At 48.3% G+C, this 27,257-nt stretch overlaps 1 protein-coding gene across 7 annotated transcripts in view; it reads right to left on the bottom strand.

Moving 5' to 3' along the window:
• The window catches only part of RGS9 (regulator of G protein signaling 9), a 99,529-nt gene extending 79,658 nt beyond the window's left edge, over positions 1 to 19,871 (bottom strand). For 3 of the 7 annotated variants that reach the window (XM_077972531.1, XM_028836675.2, XM_077972532.1), the window contains exons 1-2: positions 13,514 to 13,675; positions 7,298 to 7,559 (exon numbers count right to left, since the gene is read on the bottom strand). Coding sequence is in view for 3 of the 7 variants with exons in the window: in XM_077972530.1 (XP_077828656.1) it covers positions 13,514 to 13,570 (57 nt within the window). In the remaining 4 variants the exon portion in view is untranslated. Of the gene's footprint in view, positions 1 to 7,297; positions 7,560 to 13,513; positions 13,676 to 16,061; positions 16,139 to 17,797; positions 17,911 to 19,732 lie in introns of those variants that run through there. The other 4 variants (XM_077972530.1, XM_028836671.2, XM_028836672.2 and 1 more) reach the window with 2 other exon arrangements.
• Between the last annotated feature and the right edge of the window lie 7,386 nt (positions 19,872 to 27,257).

Genomic DNA, 27,257 nt, shown 5'->3' with positions numbered 1-27,257 from the left:
GCCTCCCAAAGTACCGGGAGTACAGGCATGAGCCACTGCGCCCAGCTTCCTAGGTTGAATTTTACAAAGTTTAGCAAGTATTAGGAAGCAGAAAGAGAAAAGGAGCATGGGTGAGGGTGTTCCAGGCGGAAGGGCCACAGGAGCAGAAGCACAGAACGTGAACCAGCAGCGGGGAACAAAGCCCTTTCCTGCCTTCACGCCCAGGGCTCTCTCCTGAGGTCTGGGCTGCTGCGTGCAGCTGGACATCCACGTGGAAGGCTGCTCTCACACCCAGTCTGTCCACATTCCCACCATTACCCGAAGTAAAACATTTCATCCATTTACCTGTTTCCCCTCTCCCCTCCATTTAGCCACCTCGCTTACACCATCATCAGTCTCTTGGCATTGAATTAAACAACATCTCCCAACACTGGCTCATTAAAATTTACAAAATCCTTTTGTGATCTGAAGGTACTTGCTTGCGGTCCAAAGAAAAAGCACTCAGGCTCCGTGGGATTTCCCTTCTCTCTTTACTGTAGGATCTTGGGCAACTCACTTAACCTCTCTGAATCTCCTTTCTCTGCCATAACATGGGCACCATGATAGTATGTGGACTACTAAATGATTCTATAATACCTTAGAATTTAATTAATTTGTGGCTTTATAATCCCTTAGAATTATGTAAAATGCTCTATAAGGAGAGATATATGTTATGTATGCATAATGGTATATGCTGTGTCAGGAGAGACGTATGTTCATTGCTATGGTTCGAATTACTAATATTAGTAGCATTCATACTAATACATTTTGAAACTTTGCATGCAGGGTTGTGTTTAGGTGCCCAGGAATAGAAACCCAGGTCAACAAAGCAAATAAGTATAGGTATTTATGGAGCATGTATTAAGAACCCTGTACTGCAAGGATACAAGGTAAAAGACATATACCCAGTCTTCAGAGAGTTGAGCAGACAGTTACATGAAAATAAAAAGTTAACTAATATGAAAGCTAGGAGTCTGAATGCAGAGAAAGCTCAGTTCACATCTCTGCTCCAATTTAGAAGCTAGAGGCTTTAGGTAAATTGCTAAATTTCACTAGGACTCATTTATCTGTAAAACAGAGCTTACAATAGTATCAGGCCTGGTGTGATGGCTCATGCCTGTAATCTCAGCATTTTGGGAGGCCAAGGTGGGTGGATCACTTGAGGTCAGGAGTCCAAGACCAGCCTGGTCAACATGGTGAAACACCATATCTGACAAAAATACAAAAATTACCCAGGTGTGGTGGCAGGTGCCTATAGTCCCAGCCACTTGGGAGGCTGAGGTGGGAGAATCCCTTGAACCCAGGAGGCAGAGGTTGCAGTGAGCCGAGATCACATCACTGCACTCCAGTCTGCACAACAGTGAGACCTTGTCTCAAAACAAAAACAAAAACAAAAACAAAAAAACACCAAAACCATTCATCATAGGGATATTGTGAAGACTAAATGAGATTAAGCATACAAAGTATTTCATATCATTCTGTGCACAAAGTATTTATGAAACAGCAATTGCAAGTCAGACATGGTGGCTCATGCCTATAATCCCAGCTACCCGGAAGGCTGAGGCAGGAAGATCACTTGAGCCCAGGAGTTCAAAACCAGCCCGGGAAACACAGGGAGCCCTTGTCCTCCTCCCCCTGCCCACCCCCCCAAAAAATAGCAACTGCAGACTGGCTGAGATGATCATAAAAAGAGTGCAGAGAGGGCCAACAGAATCTCCATAGATGGTGAGGACCCGGCTGCACTCCAAGGGAGGGGTGGTATAAGAAGGACTCAGGTTTCTTAATTCAGAAATGGAAAGAGATTGAAATGGGAACCCTGAGCACTGTTGGTAGAAATGCAAAATGGTGCAGCTGCTGTGGAAAACAGTATGGAGGTTCATCAGAAAAATTAAAAATAGAACTACCACAGCATCCAACAATACCACTTCTGGGTATGTATCCAAAAGAATTGAAATCAGGCTCTGCAAAAGATACCTGCACCCCCATGTTCACTGCAGCACTATTCACGTTAGCCAAAATGTGGAAATAACCTAAGTGTCCACTATCAGATGAACAAAGAAAATGTGTTCTATGCATACAAAAGAACATTGTTTGGCTTTTGAAAAGAAGGAAATTCTGCAATATGCAAGCAAATGGATGAACCTGGGGTTAATTATGCTAAGTGAAATAGGTCAGTCACAGAAGGACAAATACCACACGATTCCACTTACATGAAGTACCTAGAATAGACGAATTCATAGATCAAATATCAGAATGGTGGTTGCCAGGGGTCAGGGAGAATGGAAAACGGGGAGTTGCTACTCAACAGACATAAAGAACTTTCAGTTAAATGAGATTAATACATTCTAGACATGTACTGTACAACATTGTACCTCAAGTCAACAATATTGTATTATGCACTTAGTTTTGAAAGGGTATATCTCATGTTAAATGTTCTTACCACAATAAAATAAAAAATTTTTAAAGAGAGGCCGGGCACAGTGGCTCACGCCTGTAATCCCTGCACTTTGAGGGTGAAGCAGACAGATCATTTGAGGGCGGGAGTTCGACACCAGCCTGGCCAACAAGGTGAAACCCCATCTCTACAAAAAAACACAAAAATTAGCCGGGTGTGATGGCACATGCCTGTAATCCCAGCTACTCAGGAGGCTGAGGCAGCAGAATCACTTGAACCCGGGAGGTGGAGGTTGCAGTGAACTGAGATCACGCCACCGCACTCCAGCCTGGGTAACACAGTGAGACTCTGTCTCAAAAAAAAAAAAAAAAGTTTTTAAAAGAGAGAGAGAATGATCCAGGTGCATTCAAGGTGACGGGTCATTCAAGGGAGTCCTGAAGTGGAAAAATGCTACCTGCCGCCTGTCACTCAGGCAGCCTGAAGCTGGAAGGCTCCCACCTTCCCAAGGAGCGTGGGACCATGTCCTAATTTGATGCTGAGGGGTGAGATTCCCTACTTCAATCTTTGTTGCTAAACCAGCATTTGCAGCTGAACCATGATTTTGAGAAATGGGCCAAGGGCAGGTACACAGCTGAGGCCACTCTGAGCACAGAGCCAGCCAGCGTGCAGAACCCAGGCAGCTCCAGGGACTCCCAGTGCAAAACTGACTGTCAGCTTCCTCTGCACGGATACATTCTCGGCTCACAGAATTGTCTTTGGAACAAGGACTCAGAGCCATAGTCCTCGGCCATCTGCAGTGTCAGGACTTGGCGGCATCTGAGGTCACTGGGTCAGCTGTAGGTCCAGCAGCAATGAGGGGAGCAAAGGGACAACCCCAGGAGGGTGTTTGCGGGGCGCTGGGAGGTAGAGCTGCTGCTCCTGGGAGTGGCCCAGGGAACGAAGGAGCCGACAGGTTGCGGGAGTGACTCCTTCTGGAGTTCTCCACTAACTGTGACCTCAGGTCTCCATGGTACCCAAGAAGTGCCTGATTTTCTTTTGTTTGTTTGTTTGTTTTTGAGACAGATACTCACTCCATAGCCTAAGCTGGAGTGTAGTGGCGTGATCTTGGCTCACTGTAACCTCCACTTCCCAGGCTCAAGCGATTCTCATGCCTCAGCCTCCCAAGTAGCCAGGACTACAGGCACGCACCCCACGCTAATTTTTTGTATTTTAGTAGAGACGAGGTTTCACCATGTTGCCCAGGCTGGTCTCAAACTCCTGTGATCTGCCCGCCTCAGCCTCCCAAAGTGCTGAGATTACAGGTGTGAGCCACCACGCCTGGCCAAGATTTTCTTTTTTTTCTTTTTTTTTTTTTTTTGAGACGGAGTCTCGTTCTGTTGCCAAGCTGGAGTGCAGTGGCGGATCTTGGCTCACTACAACCTCCGCCTCCCGGGTTCAAGCAATTCTCCTGCCTCAGCCTCCCAAGTAGCTGGGACTACAGGTGCACACCACCAAACCCAGCTAATTTTTGTCCTTTTAGTAGAGACGGGGTTTCACCATGTTTGCCAGGATGGTCTCAATCTCTTGACCTCGTGATCCGCCCGCCTTGGTCTCCCAAAGTGCTGGGATTACAGGTGTGAGCCACCATGCCCGGCCAAGGTTTTCTAATATGAGGGCCCAAGACTCCTTTTTCCCACATCAGCTGCCGGATGAAAGGCTGCCTTCATTCAAAATGGTTTTTATTAGATGTAACAACAGCATGTTATAAAAACAGGGAGTCCATATATTGGAGAAGACATATAATCCCACTTTAAAAGTTAGAAACCTGGCCGGGCGCGGTGGCTCAAGCCTGTAATCCCAGCACTTTGGGAGGCCGAGACGGGCAGATCACAAGGTCAGGAGATCGAGACCATCCTGGCGAACACCGTGAAACCCTGTCTCTACTAAAAAAATACAAAAAACTAGCCGGGCGAGGTGGCGGGCGCCTGTAGTCCCAGCTACTCGGGAGGCTGAGGCAGGAGCATGGCGTAAACCTGGGAGGCGGAGCTCGCAGTGAGCTGAGATCCGGCCACTGCACTCCAGCCTGGGTGACAGAGCGAGACTCCGTCTCAAAAAAAAAAAAAAAAAAGTTAGAAACCTGAGTTTCTCCGATAGAAAGTTGGCAGATTTGATTCCTTGTCTTTGCATTTAAAAAAAAAAATCGAGTTATAAAGACTTTGAAAATAATCTTCAGAGGAGGAATAATGAGAGTTATTTTTAAAACACAATGAGGGGAGTCAGATTTCTTTCTAGCAGGTGTGTCACCCTTCACAGAAAGAAGGGCTGGGTGGGAGGAGGGAATGTCACGTGAACCTCAGGAACATTTTGAGGGAGTTCGGCCCATTGGGATCCCGATCCTTTCTCCTCAGACCTTTCCCCGTACAAATTCCTCTGAGGCGTCTCCTCAGTCACCCCAGGAAACCACAGAACTCTAGCTCTATGGGCTGAACTGCGTCCCCCTATAAATTCGTACATTGAAGTCCTAACCCCAGTACCTCAGAACGTGACTGCTTTTGGAGATAAAATCTTTAAAGAGGTGAAATGAGGCCAGGTGCAGTGGCTCACGCCTGTAATCCCAGCAATTTGGGAGGCTGAGATGGGTGGATCATTTGAGGTCAGGAGTTTGAGACCAGCCTGGCCAACACGGCAAAACCTCATCTCTATTAAAAATACAAAAAATAAATAAATAAATAAATAAATAAATAAATAAATAAATAAATAAAAAAAAGCCAGGAGTGGTGGCAGGCACCTACAATCCCAGCTACTCAGGAGCTGAGGCAGAAGAATCGCTTGAACCCGGCAGGCAGAGGTTGCAGTGAGCCGAGATCGAGCCACTGCACTCCAGCCTGGTCACGGAACGAGACTCAGTCTCAAAAAAGTAAAAATGAGGCTGGGCATATGGCTCATGCCTGTAATCCCAGTACTTTGGGAGGCCGAGGCGGGCGGATCAAGAGGTCAGGAGTTCAGGACCAGCCTGGCCGATATGGTGAAGCCCTGTCTCTACTAAAAATACAAAAAAATTAGCCAGGCATGGTGGCGGGCACCTGTAGTCCCAGCTACTCGAGAGGCTGAGGCAGAAGAATCTCTTGAACCCAGGAGGCGGAGGTTGCGGTGAGCCGAGACCTCGCCATTGCACTCCAGCCTGGGTGACAGAGTGAGACTCAGTCTCAATAAAAATAAAAAAATAAAAGCGGTGAAATGAGGTCACAGAGTGGACCCTAATCCCCTATGACCAGTGTCTTTATGAGAACAGATTAGGACACAGAGAGACACAGAGGGAAGATGATGCGAGGACAGAGAGAGAGCAGCCATCTGCGAGCCAAAGAGAGAAGCTTCAGGAGAAGCCAACCGTGCCACACTTTGATCTCAGACTTCCAGCCTCCAGAACTGTCAGCAAAGAAGTATCTGTTGCTTAAGCCACTCAGTCTATGGTTCTTTGTGACAATGGTCCTACAAACTCATACAGACTCTGTGTCCTATATTCAATCAGAAACATCCCTTCCCCTGCACAAAGAGGGGAGAATCTGAACTGTTTCCTGAGTTCTCCAGGGAGTGAGATGCCCTTGCTATTCTGCTGCAAACTTCAGCAGACCTTGCACTCTCCTCCTTGTGTCCTCGGGGGCATCCTCACCCTCAAAGGCCAACACTCTCATTCCCAAACGCACTCTGCTTCCCAGCTCCTCCCAAGACAAAGCATCAGCCCCGCTTCGTTCCCAGGCAACATGTCAGTGCTGCACAACCAGGCCACCGCGGGACCCTGTCTGACCCCGTGTTGGGGAGAAGGGTGTCAGGGTGTCAGCTGCACCTTTCCCCTCTCAGATGCCAACGTGCTGAGGCATGACAGTGGGCGTGCCAGGGAACCCCGACATCACAGAGGGATCAGGAATGAGGGCTTTGATGGATCTGACATCCCACCCACCACGCCCACGCTGCTCCTCACATTAAGGAGCTGTCACTCATGGCGGAAGATCTCTGGGGCTGGAATTTTCCTTTAAGCTGGAGAAGGCACCCGGGGGAACAATAACAATCGGTACTTTTCTATACAGAGATGGGAAAAGTGACCCAGAACTGCAGAGCTGCTTTTCTAACAGAGGAGGATGTGTTCCTGCTAATAAGCCTGGCCACACAGAGTCCAGCCACCCTCCCGCTGTCTCGCCCAATGTCTCCCAGACGCTCAGACACAAGCACTATGCCCTAACCAGTGCTTCGTAGTCTTTCACCAAAATCTGCTCTTCCCACCCTGGTCAAAAGCCTGGGAATTGTTCCAGGCGACCCCAACCAAGATGTGGCCAACTTCTGTTGAATGGGCTTTTTTATCCCTTTTTTTTTTCAGGCTGGAGTGCAGTGGCACGATCATAACTCACTGTGGCCTCAAACTCCTGGGCACAAGTGATCCTCCCACTTTAGCGCCCCATAGCTAAGACTACAGGCAAGTGCCACCCTGCCCAGCTAATTTTTTTTTTTTTTTTTTTTTTTTTTGAGACAGGTTCTGGCTCTGTCACCCAGGCTGGAGTGCAGTGGCACAATCCCAGCTCACTGCAACCTCTGCCTCCTGGGTTCAGGTGATTCTCATACCTCAGCCTCCCGAGGAGCTGGGACTAGAGATGCTTGCCAGCACGCCCAGCTCATTTGTGTGTGTGTGCGTGTGTGTTTGTATTTTTGGTAGACACAGGGTTTCACCATGTTGCCCAGGCTAGTCTCAAATACCTAGGCTCAAGTGATCCACCCACCTTGGCCTCCCAAAGTGCAGGGATAAAGGCGTGAGCCATGGCTCCTGGCCCCCAGCTATTTTTTAAATTTTTTTGTAGAGATGGGTCTTGGTACATTGCCCAGTCTGACTGCTTTTGTTTTCAACACATCTCTTACCTGCCCACTCAATCCTGCCTCCGTGGAACTTCTTCTAACCCGTCTCCCGAACTATCAGGTTCTGCCTTCCAGCTGTGGCATCTGTCTCCAGCCTCCGGGGTGCTCCTTCGCTCAGGGCTCTCAACCATGGCCCCATCGACGCTTGGAGCTGGATCATTCTTTGGGGGTTGGTGGGGGCGGCTGTCCTGAGTGTTGTAGGATGTTTAGCAGCATCCATGTCCTCCACCTACTAGATGCCAGGAGCATCCCCAGGTATGACAACCTAAAATGTATTTAGACATTGCCAAATGTCCCTGGGGGCTTTCATCCTGACTGCACATTCAAACCCCCTGGAAAACTTTTCAAAAAGGGCAATGGTTAAGCCTGGCATGACGGCAGGCACCTGTAAGTGAAATTACTCAGGAGGCCAAGGTGAGAGGATCCCTTGAGCCCAGGAGTTTGAGTCCGGCCTGGGCAATATAGTGAAACCCCACCTCTAAAAAAAGAAATTGTTTAAAAAAAAGAAAACCAGGCCGGGCGCGGTGGCTCAAGCCTGTAATCCCAGCACTTTGGGAGGCCGAGACGGGCGGATCACGAGGTCAGGAGATCGAGACCATCCTGGCTAACACGGTGAAACCCCGTCTCTACTAAAAAATACAAAAAACTAGCCGGGCGAGGTGGCGGGGGCCTGTAGTCCCAGCTACTCGGGAGGCTGAGGCAGGAGAATGGCATGAACCCGGGAGGCGGAGCTTGCAGTGAGCTGAGATCCGGCCACTGCACTGCAGCCTGGGTGACAGAGCGAGACTCCGTCTCAAAAAAAAAAAAAAAAAAAGAAAAGAAAACCAGGCCGGGCATGGTGGCTTACACCCGCAATCCCAGCACTTTAGGAGGCCAGGGCAGGTGGATCACCTGAGGTCAGGAGTTTGAGACCAGCCTGACCAACATGGTGAATGTGTTGTAGAGACGGGGGTCTCTACTGAAAACACAAAAATTAGCCAGGCATGGTGGCAGGTCCCTGTAATCCCAGCTACTTCGGAGGCTGAGGCAGGAGAATCACTTGAACCCCGGAGGCAGAGGTTACAGTGAGCCGAGATCTCACCACTGCTCTCTAGCCTAAGCAACAGAGACAGACTCAAGTCTCAAAAAAAAAAAAGAAAAAAAAAAAAAAAGGAAGGAAGAAAACCAGTGGCATAAAAAGACCAATGCTTAAGCCTCACTTCCAGGCCAAGTAATCAGAAACTCAAAGTACGGTGAGTTGATATTAACGTTTTTTAAAGTGCAGTCCAGGTTGAGAATTACTCATTCCCTCTCACCAGAATCATCTTTCTAGCTTATAAACCAACTCATCTTATTCATCCCTGATTTTCAAACGTCAAACAGCTTCTCATTAAACACAGAAGTCATTAAACTCTGTAGCATGACCTAGGAAGCCCTCCAGTTCTGGGCTTTTCTTTTTGTTTGTTTGGTTTTTTGTGTTTGTTTTGTTTTGTTTGTTTGTTTTGAGACTGAGTCTCGCTCTGTCACCCAGGCTGCAGTGCAGTGGCGCAATCTCAGCTCACTGCAGCCTCTGACTCCTGGGTTCAAGCGATTCTCCTGCCTCAGCCTCCTGAGTAGCTGGGAATACAGGCACATGCCACCACGCCCAGCTGATTTTTGTATTTTTAGTAGAGACAGGGTTTTACCACATTAGCCAGGCTGGTCTTGAACTCCTGACCTAGTGATCAGCCTGCCTCGGCCTCCCAAAGTACTGGGATTACAGGTGTGAGCCACCGCACAGGCAGTTCTGGGGAGTTCTTACCTACCAGCCTTCCCCTCCATCAATGCCAAGCTCACTTCCTGCACACTTGGAGCCAGCTCTCCCGACCCCCAGGCAATCTCCCAAACCACCCTGCTACTTTACATGTCCATGTTTTGTATTGCCTAAAATGTCACTCATTTCCCCAACCTCCTGGCCAAAAACTACTGACTTCTTATCATTCGACTCCATTGCAAGCCCCCTTGTGAAATCTGTCCTGATCCCCCGTGACCCCAGATAGAACTGACCACCCCCTGCTTGGTGTTACATGTATCCTCTACCAATGTCTGTCACAGCCTATGGAACAATTCTTGTCTCCTTGTTTACATATCTGTCTTTCCCCACTAGACTCTAAGCTCCTTGGTGCTCCCAGGACCTGGCATCTAGCCCATAAGTGCCCAATTATGTGTCTGTATTGAATGAAAGAACATTACAAGCAAGAGATACCAAACTCTGCCTGAATATCCTCAATATTTCTGCTTCTGCATTCCTTTCTCAGGCAAAAAGAGCTGCCAGAAGCCACACAGGAAAACAAAGCTGTCTACCAGAAGGCTTCCCCAAGAAAGTCCATCCTATGGTGAATCCCAAGGGCGGTGGTGGTACTGGCTTGGAGGGTGATCTGGTAATTGCAAAGGGGAATGGGCCATCCCCAGAACAAGAGTCCATGGGTGCCGGAACCACAGGAGGCCACCTACCTGCGTTCATCTATCCACTGTGTGCCATCAGCTAATTCCCCAGCAAAGCCTCTGCCTCTTTCTACCACATCTTAAACGAGCCCAGGCATCAGAGGTGGGCAGCAGCATGGCTGGTGGGCATGCTGACCCATGGTTACATTGAGACTGAGATGGAGGCATGGGTGTGAGAACCTCAGGAATCGCACAAGGACCTTTCTGACCAGCATGGCTCTCCCTGGCCCCATGACAGCTGTCATTTCTCAAGGCTGGAGCTGCAGGGGCACAGAGGATACTGAGTGAACTCTCTTAGTTCAGGGAGAAGGCATCCCACCCATTCCTCTGGCTCACACCAGTGGCCTTTTTTTTTTTTTTTTTTTTTGACAGAATCTCTGTGTCACCCAGGCTGGAGGGTAGTGGCATGAACTCGTGAACTCAAGTTACTGCAACTTCCACCTCCCGGGTTCAAGCGATTCTCCTGCCTCAGCCTCCCAAGTAGCTGGGATTACAGGTGCCCACCACCACGCCCCGCTAATTTTTATATTTTTAGTAGTCACAGAGTTTTGCCATGTTGGCCAGGCTGACCTCAGCCTCCCAAAATGCTGGGATTACAGACATGACCCACTGCATCTGGCCCACCAGTGGTCTTCTTAATTTGCAAATCTGCCATATCACTTGCCCATTCCAATTTCTGTAGTGGCTCTGTACGAGATAAAACCAAACCTTTCACAAGTCTTGAAGGCCCATATGCACCTGCTACCTCCGCCTTCCTTTCCAGCTTCCCACTCCCCTTGCACTTCAAAATCCATCCATTACAGAACACGGCCCCACCCCCCTAGCTTTCGCACGCCTCTGTGCCTGCACTGGTCCCTCTGCCTGAAACATCTTTCCGTTTCTGCCTGGAAACCCCTGTGTATCCTTCAGGTCTCCGCTCTGTGTCCCTAAGCACATTGAGCCGGGCTTTCCCACAGCCTCCACACTCTGCCTTACATCATGGGAAAGCTCCTGGCATTGCATCACCACTTGTGACAGACAACGACCACTCCTGTATTTCTTCCTGGTTTCACCATCTAGTGCTGCGTGACTGGCAAGCCGCTTAGACTCTCTGAACCTCAGCTTTCTTCTTTGTGAAATGGTGACCATAACCTCCAGCTTATGAAATAGATGAGATAATGCACATTAACGCCCCTCCCCACTCCATCATGGACACAGACAGCGTACTTCATCACATGCACAGAATGAGTGGTGAGTGACAGTTACACCCAGGTCCACACTTTTTAGTTCCAGGCCCTTCTCCAGAAAGCTGGACATAGAATGCAGCTGGGTCTTCATTAAGGATCGCCTGGCACAGGCTCTTGAGGCCTGTTCTGCAGAACTTTATTCTGTCCCCTGCTCCAAGGAGCTCTGTGACATGACCAATACATACACAGATATACAGGATAATAGACAGGCCCTTACCAGCACAAGGTCTAGGGAAAGAGCAATGCTGGAGGTGCGGCAGGGTCTGTAGGGCACAGAGAAGGGAGCTGTCCTGCCCAGGGGCATTAGGAGAACCAGCCTTCACGGACGAGGGGTAGCTGAGCTGGGCATGGGAAGAGAAGTGGAGCTTGGCAAGCGAGAGGGGGAGAAAGGACTTTCCCAGCAGACGGACCCTGAGGCATGAAAGGGCACAGGTTCCTAAAAAGGAAGGAAGTCTTTGAGGCAGGAGCCCAGGGGTACCTGTGGCTGCTTTGTTGTTTCCCAGAGGTCAGGTGTGGAAGGCAGGCAGGCAGGAGGCAAAGCCAGGAAGATGGTGGGAGCGGGATCCTGGGTAGCCAGGGTGCTCAGGGGAAGGTTGGACTTTATCCTGGGAATGTGGGAAGCCAGTGGAGGGTTTCAGGTCAAGGAGGTCACCATTGATTTGGGGGAAAAAAACTGTGTGTAGGAAAGATGTCATGGAGGAGGGGAGGCGGGATGGAAGAGGGGGAGCTGGGATGCAGGAGGGGAGGTTAGGGTAGAGGAGGGGTAAGTTAGGATGGAGGAGGAGAAGGCTGGGGAGGAGGAGGACAATGGGGTAGAGGAAGGGGAAGACAGGGTGGAGGAAGAGGAGCTGGGGTGGAGAAGGGAAAGGTGGGTGGAGGGGGGAGAGCTGGGGTGGAGGAGGGGGAGCTGAAATGTAGGAGGGAGAGGTTAGGGTGGAGGAAGGGAGACTGGGGTGGAGGAGGAAGAGTTTGGGTGGAAGAGGGGAGGCCAGGGTGGAGGAGGAGATGCTGGGGTGGAGGAGGGGATGCTGGGGTGGAGGAGGGGATGCTGGGGTGGAGGATGGGGAGTTTGGGTGGAGGAGGGGAGGCTAGGGTGGAGGAGAGGGAGTTTGGGTGGAGGAGGGGAGGCTAGGGTGGAAGAGAGGATGCTGGGGTGGAGGAGGGGTGGCTGGGGAGGAGGAGGGCAGCCTGGGGTGGAGGAGAGACTAGAGACCAAGACACTAGTTAGAAGACCAAGGTAAAGAGAGGAAAATCTACTAGAGAAGAGTCGTGATGGAAAAGAATGCCAGAGATTCAATAAACAAATTGAATATCTCCAGACAATTACTCTCTGAGCCCCCAAGCCAGAGCTGTCCTGCCTGGGAGGAGGCAGTCCTAGAGTAAATCCTGGAAGATGATGTGTGGCTTTGAGATAGCCGACTTAGGCAGTTTCTTCTGCTTTTAGTAACTGGTATCTGCAATACAGGCTCTCAGGGTTCTTTCTGAGGGAAACAACATCCAGCCTGTCTGCTTTATGGATGATACCCACACCTCTACTACCCAGGAGATGAGCACAAGCATCTTGAAGTAGGTGGACCAAATGCAACCAACTGTCCCGGGGTCCCCAGGACTGTCCCGGTTTTAGCACTGAAAGTCCTGGGCAAATCAGGACAGTGGTCACCGACTATACCAATTTGCTGAGCTCCAGGGGCTCAGGGAGAGCCCAGCTCGTCACAAAACATTCAACTAATTCTACTTAACAAGATAAGCCTAAGAAGATGGACACTACGCTGTGAAAAGTGGCTATGGGTGGGAGGAAGGACAAAGACGTGACCCGGGACCGAATCCTCCATAGATCTCTTCTGACAGTGATTATCTCAGAAGCTCAGAACTAAATGAACCACTTTGTCCCCACACACATCACCCCACAGGTGCATTCCACCTCCCACATGTCCATCCTGTGTGCACACCCTGTGCCCGGACACTTTGTCTGGGAAAGCATTCACAAGGGAAGCGAAAAGGTTGGGACTTCTGCCGCCAGCGCAGACAGCGGGAGATGCACAGATAGACACACTTAAATGAGGGCTCTTTAAGGTGGCCCTTTATCCTACAAATCACCCCGTTTTCATGGGCTATGTGTACACACACACACACACACACACACACACTTTAAAATAGTGCAGTTTTGAATCAGAAAAAAAAGGCAAAAATGGTAATGTCACATCTGGTCGTCTTACAACAATATCAGCAGGCTGTCTCAAATCTGCCACAGCCTGAACTGAACCTGCCTCTCCCGAGTAACAGGTTGTTTTCACCTCCCGCAGACCATCCGCGCTGGCTTCAGATTCTCCACTACAGGCAGGGCACACGAAAACCTAATTATTATAGTCATCAATATCGACACACACAGCAAAGAAGTCACTTAATAAAATCGAGCAGCACAAATCGACCCAAAGGGGTGCCCTCCACTCCTGCCCCACGTGTCCTCGGACGCCTCGCAGACGCGGTCCCCCGCCCGCCTCCCAGGGCCCAGGTAAGGGGCCAGGGTTACCTTTTGGAGAAATGCCATCCTCGGCCTGTACTGCTGGCCTTGGTGTCGGATTGTCATCTTGGCCCCTGGAGGGATTCACAGCCAGAGCACCAGTGGGAGACAAGAGGAGAAGCCCCCCAAGTTCGAAAGGCAGCCTGGCTCGCCCCAGCCCTGGGCGTCGACGGGGAGGCGGCTGGGCGGGGAGGGCGCGGGCCAGGCCCCCCTGACTCTCACTAGGCGCCGCTGACTTGGAAAGCAGCTGGAATCCGCGCCAGCCAATCCGCGAGCGGTGCCGCGGGCTCATTAGCATGCGCTGCACGGGCGCCCACCTGCCGCCAGGGGGCGCTGTCCGCCCCTCGCCGGGACCCCGCGGAGCAGTAGGTGAGACCCGCAGGGCAGGGCCCCGGGAGGAGGAGCAGGAGGAGGAGGGGGACCTGGTGGGATGAGCGAGACATTTAACTTGGGGCGGAGTTATGCAGAGAAGTGACACAAAGAGCCCTCACTAATGCAGCGCGGTGGAAAATATGGACTTTCCTATTTCAGCTCTGCCATTAACAAGCCGGCAGCCCTGGGTAAGTTCCTTACAATCTCTAAGTGTCAATGTCCTTCACTCAAAAGTAAAAATTGGAAAATGGGATCATAATAGATGAGGTTGCTATATAGAAGAGGATCATATAGAAAAGGTTGCTATACCATTTTAATGAGGAGATGTGTAACACAGTGCTCGGCCCTCAATAAATGCTTAGAAAAAAAAAATTAGAGGTGGCGATTTATTGACCCAATAGCACAGGAATTGCTAAGATGTGGGTTTAAAAAGAGAGAGCAAAGAAGTGAAGAAGGAAGAGGGGAAGGTTATAGTGCTCACCGGGCTAGCTGTCTGGCATTGAGCGAATTATGTTTTACTTCTCTGGTTCTTAGTGTTTCGGTTAGTTGGTTGGTTGATTGGGGTTTGCTGTTGTTGTTGTTGTTTAACTTTTTTTTGAGACAGGGTCTTGCTCTGTCACCCAGGCTGGAGTGCAGTGGCGTGATCACGGTTCGTTGCAGCCACAACCTCCCAGGCTCAAACAATCCTGCCACCTCAGCCTCCCCAGTAGCTGGGGCTACAGGCATGCGCCACCACCCCCAGCTAATTTTTACAAAAATTGTTTGTGGAGAGGGTTTCACTATGTTGCCAAGGCTGGTTTCAAACTCCTGGGCTCAATCGATCTGCCCACCTCGGCCTCCCAAAGTGCTGGGATTACAGGAGTGAGCCACTGCAGCTGGCTGGTTTGCTTATTTTAATAGACTTTATTTTTTAGAGCAGTTTTAGGTTCACAGCACAACTGAGCAGAAGGTATAGGGACATGTCATATATCCCCTCTCCCCACACAAGCACAGCCTCCTCCATGATCAACATCCTCCACTGGAGTGGCCCATTTGTTACAATTGATGAACCTACACTGACACCACATTATGTCAGCATTTTCATCATGAGAAAAACGCAAGGATGAAGCCTCTAAGTTACTATCATAAAGCACTTTCTCTTAAACATACTCGATGGTTATTGAGTGTAGCAGATAAAATGTTTAAGTTGGAAGAAAACAAGAAAGCGTTTACCTTAGAAAGGCACAGTCAACCAATGTCCCTTTAAAGCAGTGGTTCTTGGCTGGCTGTGGTGGCTCACGCCTATAATTCCAGCACTTTGGGAGGCCCAGGCGGGCGAATCACTTGAGGTCAGGAGTTTGAGACCAGGCTGGCCAACATGGCAAAACCCTATCTCTATTAAAAATACAGAAATCAATCTGCCTAGTGGCGCAACCTGTAATCCCAGCTACTCAGGAGGCTGAGGCGCAAGAATCACTTGAACCCAGAGGCTGCAGTGAGCCAAGACTGAGCCACTGTACTCCAGCCTGGGTGACAGAGTCAGACTCTGTCTCAAAAAAAAAGCAGTGGTTCTTATCCATTCTCACAGGTGATATTTACCTGTAAGAATCTGATGAAAACTATGGACACTCAGGAACACACACACACATACACACACATACACACACATTCACACAACACTGACTGAAGTTTGCAAACAATTTCAAGAGGTTCATGCCTGGGCCCTCCTGTGCCTTTTTAGGAATCCCTGATTCAGAGCCTCCAATTTAGAGGACCCCGGACGCTGCAGCGATCCATCCATGCGGAAGACCAGAGATTCTGCCAAGCAAATGGAACCACTGAGAAGTATGCTCCTGGTGTGAGCTGAAATCCTAAGAAAATGCTGGAATATCTTGATTTTTTTCTCATAAAGCATCTTTTGAGCCTATTGTCATGCAGAGCACATGCTGGGATCTGACCAAGAAGATGAGCTATGAAGTTCCTTCCAACTTCAGCATCCCTTATCTCTAGAAACCCTAAGCATCGAGAAGATAAGTGGCTTTCCTAAAATGAAGGATGGGAAAAATTATTCAGGAGCAAAGAGAGGCAAGAATACAAAGCGCTTTGCTCACTAATAGGATAGGAGAGGCCTCAGTGCCTGCCACTCTCCTCCCCATCCCTTCTATCAGGCCCTGCTCTCCAAGCAACTACGTTTTGTGGGACCCACCTTTGCTCACTGGACCAGAGCTGCGGGGCATGGGACCCAGAGGCCAGTTCCCCACACGACAGGACCATGATGTGGATCTGAAAAACGGAGAGGAGCTTGTTAGATTATTACCTTCACAAATGTCAGCTTGAGTCAGATAAAGTCAGGGCCACAGGAAGCTGAGACCAAACGCAAGCTGAAGTTATGAGGAAGGCAAAATGAAAGGTGAGCAGAAGCAGCCGATCAGAAAAGGGAGGCAACCAGGCTGGGCGCAGAGGCTCACGCCTGTAATCCCAGCACTTTGGGGGGCTGAAGCTGGTGGATCACCTGAGGTCAGGAGTTCGAGACCAGCATGGTCAACATGGCAAAACCCCATCTCTACTAAAAATACAAAAAAAATGAGCTGGGCATGGTGGTGCATGCCTGTAATCCCAGCTCCTCGGGAGGCTGAGGCAGGAGAATCGCTTGAACCTGGGAGGTGGAGGTTGCAGTGAGCCGAGATTTGCACTCCAGCTTGGGCAACAGAGGGAGACTCTGTCTCAAAAAAATATACATATAAAAGAAAAGAAAAAAAGGGAAGCAAACAAGCTGAACGGAGAGCAGCGGGAGGGGCCATGACACAGACAAGCCCCTCAGATTAAGCTGGGTCAGTGCCTTCCCAAGGGCGAGGGTGTCTTCGGGAATCCTCCCACATTATCTGAGTCTTTGTTTCTTGCAACGGAAAGAGCCTGTCATGTAACATGGTATTCAAAGTTTCATGCCCGTGTCCTGGGGGGAAAAAATTGATTTAATTCATCGATTTATTTAATCAACAAACATATTGTTTGCCAGCCATTGTGGTAGAGTCTGGAATTCAAAGCAGAATATGACTCAGTCCTTTCTATGAGAATAAGACCAGAAAAATACAAATATAAAAAAGGAAAAAAAGAATGTGATCCAGTTCCTGTCTCAAGGAGCTCAGAGTTTAAAGTGGAAAAAGAATATTTAAAAAAAAGTTATAAAATAAAATCTATGTGTAATGAAGATGTAGCCAATGCAGTACAGGGTTTTGTGGAAAGGCACCTCACCCAGCCCGAACGGAAGAGAAGACCAGGAAGGCTTCCTGGAAGAGGAGTCTTAAAGAAGATAGGAAGTTAACCAGGTGTAGGGGCAAACAAAGTTTCCTCACAGAGAACAGCACAACAAAAGGTGCAGAGGCAAGGATTAACATAATTTGAGGGTGATGACTAGGAGTTTGTTGGACACAAGGTCAGGAAGTTTGGAGGGGTCAGGCATGGTGACTTACGCTTGTAATCCCAGCACTTTGGGAGGCCGAGACGGGAGAATCACCTGAGGTCAGGGGTTCAAGACCAGCCTGGCCAACATGGTGAAACCCCTGTCTCTACCAAAAATACAAAAATTAGCTGGGTGTGGTGGCAGGCACCTGTAATCTCAGCTACTTGGGAGGCTGAATGAGGCAGGAGAATCACTTGAACCCAGGAGGCCAAGGTAAGCCAAGATCGCACCACTGCACTCCAGCCTGGGTGACAGAGAGAGACTCTATCTCAAAAAAAAAAAAAAAAAAAAAAAGTAAAAAAAGAAAAGAAAAATTTAGAGGGTTTGGGTCAGGGATTAAATGGAAAGGGACATAAAAAATGTTTTATATCTTGATGGGAGTGCTGGTTAAACAGGGAAATAAGTTTGCCAAAACTCATCAACTATTCTTAAAATTAGGGCATGTAATTATATGTAAACTGTACCTCGAATGTAAACTTTACCTCAAGTAAAAGGTTGGCCTTGTCATCTCAATGCTTTGGGAGGTTGAGTTGGGTGGATCACTTGAGGCCAGGAGTTTGAGACCCAACCTGGATAACATAGTGAGATGCTGTCTCTACAAAAAAGTTTTAAAAATTAGCCAGGCATGGTGGTGCGTACCTGTAGTCCCAGCTGCTGGGGAGGCTGAGGCAGGAGGATCACTTGAGCTCAGGATCACTACTGTACTCCAGCCTGGGTGACAGAGTGAGACCCTGCCTCAAAAAAAAACAAAAACAAAAAAAAACAGGCCAGGCACAGTGGCTGACGCCTGTAATCCCAGCACTTTGGGAGGCTGAGGCAGGTGGATCACTTGAGGTCAGGAGTTCAAGACCAGCCTGGCCAACATGGTAAAACCCCAGCTCTACTAAAAATACAAACATTAGCTGGGCATTGGGGCAGATGCCTATAATGTCAGCTACCTAGGAGGCTGAGGCAGGAGAATCACTTGAACCCGGGAGGCAGAGGTTGCAGTGAGCCGAAATCATGCCACTGCACTCCAGCCTGGGTGACAGAGTGAGACTCCATCTCAAAAAAAAAAAAAAAAAAATTGACCAAAAAAAGCAAATAGTACCTTGCAATAAACCAGTACTAAAATTAAATCCTCCTGTGACTCTGACTGAGTCAGTAAATGGACGTTCCATTATCATCAACATCAACATCATCATCAGTTTTGTGACTAGCATCCTCTGCATCATTATCAACAAAAGAGTGTGATTCAGACCCTAAGCAGAGTCATGCTGCCCTGGGTATTGTACAACGTGATCTACATTGTCCTGGACCTTGTTCCCTGTAGGCTAAAACCTCATCCCAGTACAATCATGTGTTCATCCAGACAGAACACGCAAGCAGCAGTGCCCTTTAATGTCCAGGTCTAAGATCATCTCAATAAAATATCGCAACACCTCTAGTCAACCCAACAATTTAGTTCAGTCCAAGCGCTGCACTAAAGCTTAAAAGGACATGTTGCCTGCCTTTGTGCCCCTCTCAGAGTCTGGGAAAAGAAACATAAACTTAAACAGTTCATTTGGACATGATGGATGTTTCAGATCGCTGCCAGGCCAAGACTTCCATGAAGGGACTTCTTAGAAGTGTGGCAGGGTTAAAGGAGCCACTAAGGGATGTTAAAGATCCCAGGTAATATAATAGCGACCATGGGAAGCTGTTATCCATTATCTAGGCATTTAAGGATGGAAAGCCAGAGCCCTCCTGGGAGGGGGGGCTGTCATCTTGGAGAGAGAAAGCCTGAGAGAATACATACCCCGGCTCTCTCTCCTCCTGCCCTCCATCTCCTGTTTCCTCCCAGTGTTCAGTCTTGACCCAAATCCAGAGGGCAATGGGTCTGCAGTCTTTTAGAGTTAGCCTCCTGCAGCGCAGAGGCAGAGAAGGGCAAAAATTCTGGGGGCTGGAAAGGACACAGGGGAGTCACACTGTGAAGAGGCAGCACATGGGTTAAATGTCGGTGGTAGTGTGCACGCCCAGATCTCAGTCTCAGAGTTCATCCTCTGTCCCCAAGCACTTTGGACAACTCAGGTACAGCACCTCCCACACCTGCCCTGACCTGGACAGAAATGGTGTCGGGTTCATCTGACTCCCGGAGTCACTGCCCATCCTCTACCCTTGCTTACGTTTCATCTAATTGTCTTGTGTGAAAGTATTGTAAGTGTATACTACATTTGCAATTCTAAAAAAAATCATACAGAGAGAAAAACCTTCAGATGCATGAATGTTTCTTCTTAGGTCCTTGTAGCCAATACAGCATGAAGACATACTCTGGTGGGAAACCAAAGGGCATTATTTTCCACGCTGAGCATATCAAGCCAGCTGGGCAGAGTCTCTATGCACCTCATGGGTCAGCCCAAGTTCAACAATAAAGGGAAGTGACGGTTGGACACACCCACCTTTATCTCTGCACTTTCATATTCTCCACAAAGAAGCCATGTTGGACCTCTGGAAGCTGGCCAAACCTGGTGGCCCGGGGTGTTTGATCAGGGAAAGAAGGAGAAAAAGAAGAGTTGGTACTTCCTAGACGGCTTCCTGCCTCTTCCTCATCTGGGGGTTGTTCAGAAACTATTTCAACCTAGTGGGGACCACCAGCTACCACCACAAACCACAGTCCTATCATAGAAACCTGGTTCCTCTCAATTTTTTTTATCCTAAATTAAATTCACTGGATGCATCCAGAAAAGATATTTTTCACATGCATTGCTCGAGATGAACATAGCAAAAAAAGAACAAATCACACCTTTCTCTGTTCCCCACCCCTTCCCAATTCTGTAGGGTACACTTCCATCTAAGGACCAGGTCAGATTGGAACTGCTGAAGGGCATTTGCTACTTGTTTTAAGGGTATTATTATGTTTTATTATAGAAAATTTAGAAATACAGAGTTTTAAAAAATGACAGTATGGGAAAAGGTACTTTTATGACTTATAATAAGCTTTGGTTTTAAGACAGTGCTGGGATTAGCAGGGTGTGAAGACCATGAAGCACAAGATGTGTGCCCTCGTCCCTCCGCTGCCTCTGACCAGATAGGAGCCTTTTGTTCACAGCTTCATGGAGTATAATTGGCATACAATAAACTGCACATATTTAAAGTGTGCAATTTGATACGTTTTGGCATATATATACACCCATGAAACTGTACACACAATCAAGATAGGGAAATTATCCATCATCCCCCAAAATTTCTTTGCACCACCTCTGACCTTCGCCTCCTCCCCTACACTGTCCCCACATAACCACTGACCTGCTTTCTGTCACTATGGATTAGTTGGATGGGTGACTTTGTTTTATTTTTTTTATTTATTTATTTATTTTATTTTTTAGCTCTGTTGCCCAGGCTGGAGTGCAGTGGCATGATCATAGCTCACTGCAACCTCCAACTCCTGGGCTCAGGCAAACTTCCCGCCTCAGGCTCCTGAGTAACTGAGACTACAGGCATGCACCACCATGCCAGGCCAATTCTTTTATGTTTTGTAGAGACAAGGTCTCGCTGTGTTGCATATGCTGGACTCCAAATCCTGGGCTTAAACGATTCTCCAGCCTCAGCCTCCCAAGTAACTGGGATTACAGATGTGTGCCACCACACCCAGTGAGGATGGGTGACTTTGATCAAGTTACCTAACCTCTCTGATTCTCTGGTTTCTCACTAGTAATATGTAATTTCAAAAAGAAACAGACGTGAATTCAAAACTCCCCTCAAATTTGGAAATCCTATGAGGTCAGTATTCTGAGGAGAGTAAAAAGCTCAATCAGCCCTGAGGTGTAGCAGAATGGGAACAGTGCTCCCCCTAAGTCAAGGCCCTTCTGAACTTAGACCGACCACCCCAAAATGGGACTCCATGTGGCAGACATTCAAAAGAGCTGAGGGCTACCAATAACATTCCCCACAAGTTATCACACAGAGATCAGGGATGGGGCAAGAGGGACCTACTTTAGAAAAGAGACCTCAGGAAAATTACTAATCGCTGCACTCCATTTGTATTAATCTTACTGAAGCCCCTTTCTTTGGCCAAACACTCCCACCCTGCAAAGGATGCTTACACAGAATGCACGCCAACGGAGGGTCCTCTACTGACACTGGCCCCCAAGATCCACCTAGAGGCTTGTGCCTCCCTCAGTGTTTCTGCCAACTGCCCAGGTTCCCCCCTTGCCCTGACTGTGACAGGATGGCTACGGTACCACAGCTGTGTGGATCGGGGGGGATCCCACCTCCTCCTTCAGCTTCCACCAGCCACCACCACTCTTTGTAAGGAGCTGAGATGGTGGTAGGGAACAAGCATCTGTCTTATGGTTTTCCAAAGCAAGGGATTTTCCAAAACTCCTGCCCGTTTTACCCTTGGTTTTCCCAGAAATGGAAATGTCTGGAAGGGCACAGGAAGATGATTGATACAGGAGACACAAAGAAAATAAAAACATTAACTCCTGCAAGAATGCATTTTTAATCCGGTTCAGGTGTTGCTTCTAAAGATCCACCTTCCCTAGGCTCATTTCTCTTTGTTTTGATGTGTGAACCTAATAATCGCTTTCTCTATCTGTGAATCAGTCTGTCTATCTAACCATCCATCCATCCATCCATCCATCCATCCATCCATCCATCCATCCATCCATCCATCTTCATCTCTATGTCTTGTTACATCACCTGAACCTTGGAAAAGCTAATTGTGCTTTTTTTCTCATCTTTCTTTATCTTTAGTAGACAGCCCTTCTGGGTTCAAAATTTAAACCACCCTGCTGACAGCAAATGAGGTGTTAAAAAGTACAAATTCTGACCGGGCACAGTGGTTCACACCTGTAATCTCAGCACTTTGGGAGGCCATGGTGGGCAGATCACTTGAGGTCAGGAGTTTGTGACCAGCCTGGCCAGTATGGCAAAACCCAGTCTCCACTAAAAAATACAAAAATTAGCCGAGCATGGTGGCACATGCCCATTAATCCCAGCTACTTGGGAGGCTGAGGTAGGAGAATCGCTTGGACCTGGGATGCAGAGATTGCAGTGAGCCAAGATTGTGCCACTGCACCCCAGCTTGGGCAACAGAGTGAGACTTCATCTCAAAAAAAAATATATATATACAAATCCTTAGGGGTGGAGGGAATGAGAAACGACTGCTAATGAGTATAGTGTTTCTTCATGAAAATGTTCTGGAATTTGTAGTAGAGATTCAACCTGTGAATATGCCAAAACTACTGAGTTGTATACTTTAATAGGGTAAATTTTATGGTATGTGAATTATATCTCAATTTTTAAAAAATACATAAGCCAGGTACAGTGGCATGTACCTGTAATCACAGCTATTTAGGAGGCTAAGGGAGGAAGATCACTTGAGCCCAGCAGTGTGAGGCTGCAGTAAGCTATGACTGCACCACTGCACCTCAGCCTGGGTGACAGAGCAAGACCCTGTCTCTAAAAAAAATAATGATAATAGAAGGAGCATTCTGTCCTCCTAGAATATTCTACTAGATCTTCATCCTAAGGGCAACTGGGCTTGTCCCCCGGGGTGTCATACCCATTACAGGGGAGGTTGCTTTGCTCCTCTGTCATCACCCTATTTCCAGGCTGGTATTAGGAGTTCCCCAAGCTTCCCACTGCCACTTCTGAACCATCGTTCTTCCACTTTGGTGCTAAACCCTTCCTCCTCTGAGGCGTACACACCCATCTCCACCACCCTACTCCTCCTAGTACTCTTGTCTTTCTCCAGATTTTCCCCCACAGAACTTGAGCACCTTACCCACATCCTCCTCTTGTCCATCCCGGGTGATTTCAGAGTCCCAGTGGATGAACTCCCAACTTTCTTACCCTCAACCTCCTCCGTTCCAGCGATCTTTGCTTCTGCTTCACTTCAGCTAACCACTTCCATGGCCATATCCCGATCTTAACTTTGAGCTGAGTCATCTTGGGAAAGTCTTGAACTTGCATATTTGTCCTCTAAGTCCAGCATTCAGTCCTGCTCAGGGTTCACTTACCTGTTGTTCATCATCGTGAAACCTCTAGGTCCCAGGACCTTCTGTTTGCTCCAAGTGTCCCATCCCTCATGAGTTAGGTCTTCCCTCCTCTGAGCTTAAGTCTGCCCCATTTGCTATCTTCATTTCTTTTTATTTTTCTCTACGCCCAGGGGTCTTACTGCCACCCAGGCTGGAGTGCAATGGCGTGATCTCGGCTCACACGGCCTCAACCTCCCGGGCTCCAGTGATCCTCTGCCCTCAGCCTCCTGAGTAGCTGGGACTACAGGCGCGTGCCACCATGCCCGGCTAAATTTTTTTTGTAGTTTTGGTGAAGATGGAGTTTTGCCATGTTACCCAGGTTTGAACTCCTGAGCTCAAGTGATCCACCCACCTCGACCTCCCGAAGTGCTGAGATTACAGGCGCAAGCCACTGCACCTGGCCTACTACCTTCTTAAGAGCCTCTCAAGAAGAGCCCCTCACCTTCTCTCTAACAGACTTGTCCAAAATTTCCCAGTCATGGATCAATCAATCCCATACCCAGGTAGACACAGCCAGAATTTATTATTTATTTATTTATTTATTTTGAGACGGAGTCTCGTTCTGTTGCCCAGGCTGTAGTGCAGTGGTGCAATCTTGGCTCACTGCAGCCTCCACCTCCCAAGTTCAAGCAATTCTCCTGCCTCAGCCTCCTGAGTAGCTGGGACTACAGGCTCATGCCACCATGCCCGGCTGATTTTTGGTTTTTTGTTTTGTTTTGTTTTCTGTTCATTTGTTTGTTTAGTAGAGTTGGGCTTTCACCAAGTTGGCCAGGCTGGCCTCAAACTCGTGACCCCAAGTGATCTGCCCGCCTTGGCCTCCCAAAGTGCTGGGATTACAGGCATGAGCCACCGTGCCTGGCCGACACAGCCAGAATTTATTTCACTGAATTTAGGTCACTGTTATCTACCAGTTCAGGGAGGCTGAGCACTGCAGTCATGGAAAGAGCAGAATTTGGAACAAAATAAACCATGGCTGAGTCTTGGTTTGGCTGCTTACCAACATGCGTGCCCCTGGGCAAAGCCTCCACTTTCTAATAATTCATTTGTTTGCTATGAGAAAATCAAATTATTCTTAACAAATTATAATTAATATTGTAAGTGAAAATGTTTAGGCCAGGCATGGTGACTCACGCCTATAATCCCAGCACTTTGGGAGGCCAAAGCAGGCGGATCACCTGAGGTAAGGAGTTTGAGACCAGCCTGGCCAACATGATGAAACTCCATCTTTACTAAAAATACAAAAATTAGCTGGGTGTGGTGGCACACACCTGTAATCCCAGCTACTTGGGAGGCTGAGGCAGGAGAATCACTTGAACCTGGGAGGCAGAGGTTGCAGTGAGCCGAGATCATGACAATGCACTCCAGCCTGGGCAACAGAGTGAGACCCCATCTCAAAAAAAAAAAAAAGTGAAAATGTTTGCTAAATTGCAGAATCTGGTGGTAGGAGAAGCTAGTTAAGTCAAGAAGTCCTCTATCTGTTAGGTTCCGGCTGCCTCACCGAAGGCTGCTAAGGGTTACCAGTACCTGAATTAGGACACCATTACATTAATACCAATTAGGACTTCATGGAAAAACTTTCTAACAACTAATTTTGTTCTTTAAGCAGATGATCTCACAGACCAGGGAACTGGGTGTCTTTGGAGTGTTCCCAGCGTCAGTGGCCATGGTCCAAAGTTGTAGATGAGATCTACTCTATACTCAATGGTAAACTATGCTCCTATCTATCTCTGTCAACTCTGAGAATTTCTGAGTCTCAGATGGATTCCAGGAGAGTCTTGTACGGCAGAGAAATTGATGCTGGTATCACTCATTCAGTATCACCATCAAAAGATGAGCAATCACTCATTAGAAAGGGTTTTCGTGGCTCAAGCCTGTAATCCCAGCACTTTGGGAGGCCGAGACGGCCGGATCACGAGGTCAGGAGATTGAGACCATCCTGGCTAACACGGTTAAACCCTGTCCCTACTAAAAAATACAAAAAACTAGCCGGGCAAGGTGGCAGGCGCCTGTAGTCCCAGCTACTCGGGAGTCTGAGGCAGGAGAATGGCATGAACCTGGGAGGCGGAGCTTGCAGTGAGCTGAGATCCGGCCACTGCACTCCAGCCTGGGGGACAGAGTGAGACTCCGTCTCAAAAAAAAAAAAAGAAAGAAAGAAAGAAAGGGTTTTCAAGGGTTTCCAGGCCGGCCTGACACATCTGCTCCAGGCACCTAATGAAGCCTGCCCCTTCCCTGGTGTCTTACTGTATCTTTGTTGAGATGGGGTCTTGCTATGTCGCACAGGCTGGTGTCAAACTCCTGGGCTCAAAGGATCCTCCGGCCTTGGCCTTCCAAAATGCTGGGATTACAGTTGTGAGCCACCATGCCCGGCCTTGTTGACTGTATCTTAAGCTTCCTCTACACTTTGCTTTTTTTTTTTTTTTTTTTTTTTTTTTTTTTTTTTTGAGACGGAGTCTCGCTCTGTCGCCCAGGCTGGAGTGCAGTGGCGCGATCTCGGCTCACTGCAAGCTCCGCCTCCCGGGTTCACGCCATTCTCCTGCCTCAGCCTCCCGAGTAGCTGGGACTACAGGCGCCCACAACCGCGCCCGGCTAATTTTTTGTATTTTTAGTAGAGACGGGGTTTCACCGTGGTCTCGATCTCCTGACCTTGTGATCCGCCCGCCTCGGCCTCCCAAAGCGCTGGGATTACAGGCGTGAGCCACCGCGCCCGGCTACACTTTGCATTTTATGTCTGAATGTTTGCATATGAATACCGGCCTTGCAGGGTGGTCTTTCTTGAAGGTAGATTGGATCGATCTGGATCTGAAGAGAACGCTAATTTCTCCTTTTAGTCTCCAAGGAAAGAGATGATTCCTAAGGCAGAAAAAGGAAGCAGTAATTCAGAAGTGAATCTTAGGCACAAGTCTATTCCTAGAACTCATCTGTCCACCATATGGAAGCCAGTCTAGGGATAGGGAGATAGGCAGTCTGCAATCCCCAGCAATCAAGTTTTTTGTTTTTATGGTTTTTTTTAAGAAAATTGTTCATGGCCGGGCGTGGTGGCTCAAGCCTGTAATCCCAGCACTTTGGGAGGCCGAGACGGGTGGATCACGAGGTCAGGAGATCGAGACCATCCTGGATAACACGGTGAAACCCCGTCTCTACTAAGAAATACAAAAAACTAGCCGGGCGAGGTGGCGGGCGCCTGTAGTCCCAGCTACTCGGGAGGCTGAGAAAGGAGTATGGCGTGAACCCGGGAGGCGGAGCTTGCAGTGAGCTGAGATCCGGCCACTGCACTCCAGCCTGGGCTACAGAGCGAGACTCCGTCTCAAAAAAAAAAAAAAGAAAGAAAAAGAAAATTGTTCATATTCATGTGGTTTCCTCTATTCCCCTTTTGTTGATCATCTAGGATTTATTACCTTTTCACTAGTTGTTCCAACTTCTTTCTCAGCTCTGGACTCGAGGCTATTCTGTTTTCTTCAAGAAGACTTTATTGAGCACCATTTCTGGGGTGGGAACAGTGTTAAGCACCCAGAGTACAAAGGTGAATAAGACACAGTCCCACCTTCGGGGTATTCCCTGTAGGAAAGAAAAATATAAAATAAATGTCTAGGATAATGCAGTAGATAATATTGCAACATGTGGAAAGTAAACAGAAAAGGAAAGAAAGGAAAGGTGGTGATAAAGTGTGCTAGACAGAGAAAATATTGATCAGAGTCACAGAGGCAGGAACTGATGATGGTAGGACGTAAGGAGCATTATTATACCTGCTTCATTCATTTAATTTTTACCCTGTGAGGCAGGGGACTATTAATGTGCCCATTCAACAAATGAGTATACTGAGAGTCAGAGAAGCTGAATAACAAGCTGACATTCATGCATCTGTTAAGCAGCAGAGCCAGGACTGGGGGGCCTTCAGTCTGGCTCCTGACTTCATGTCTTACTGCCTCGCCATGCTGGGATATTC

Source organism: Macaca mulatta, chromosome 16 (genome assembly GCF_049350105.2).
Source record: "Macaca mulatta isolate MMU2019108-1 chromosome 16, T2T-MMU8v2.0, whole genome shotgun sequence".
Lineage (NCBI taxonomy): Eukaryota > Metazoa > Chordata > Mammalia > Primates > Cercopithecidae > Macaca > Macaca mulatta.
This window is presented reverse-complemented; position numbering and strand designations above follow the sequence as displayed.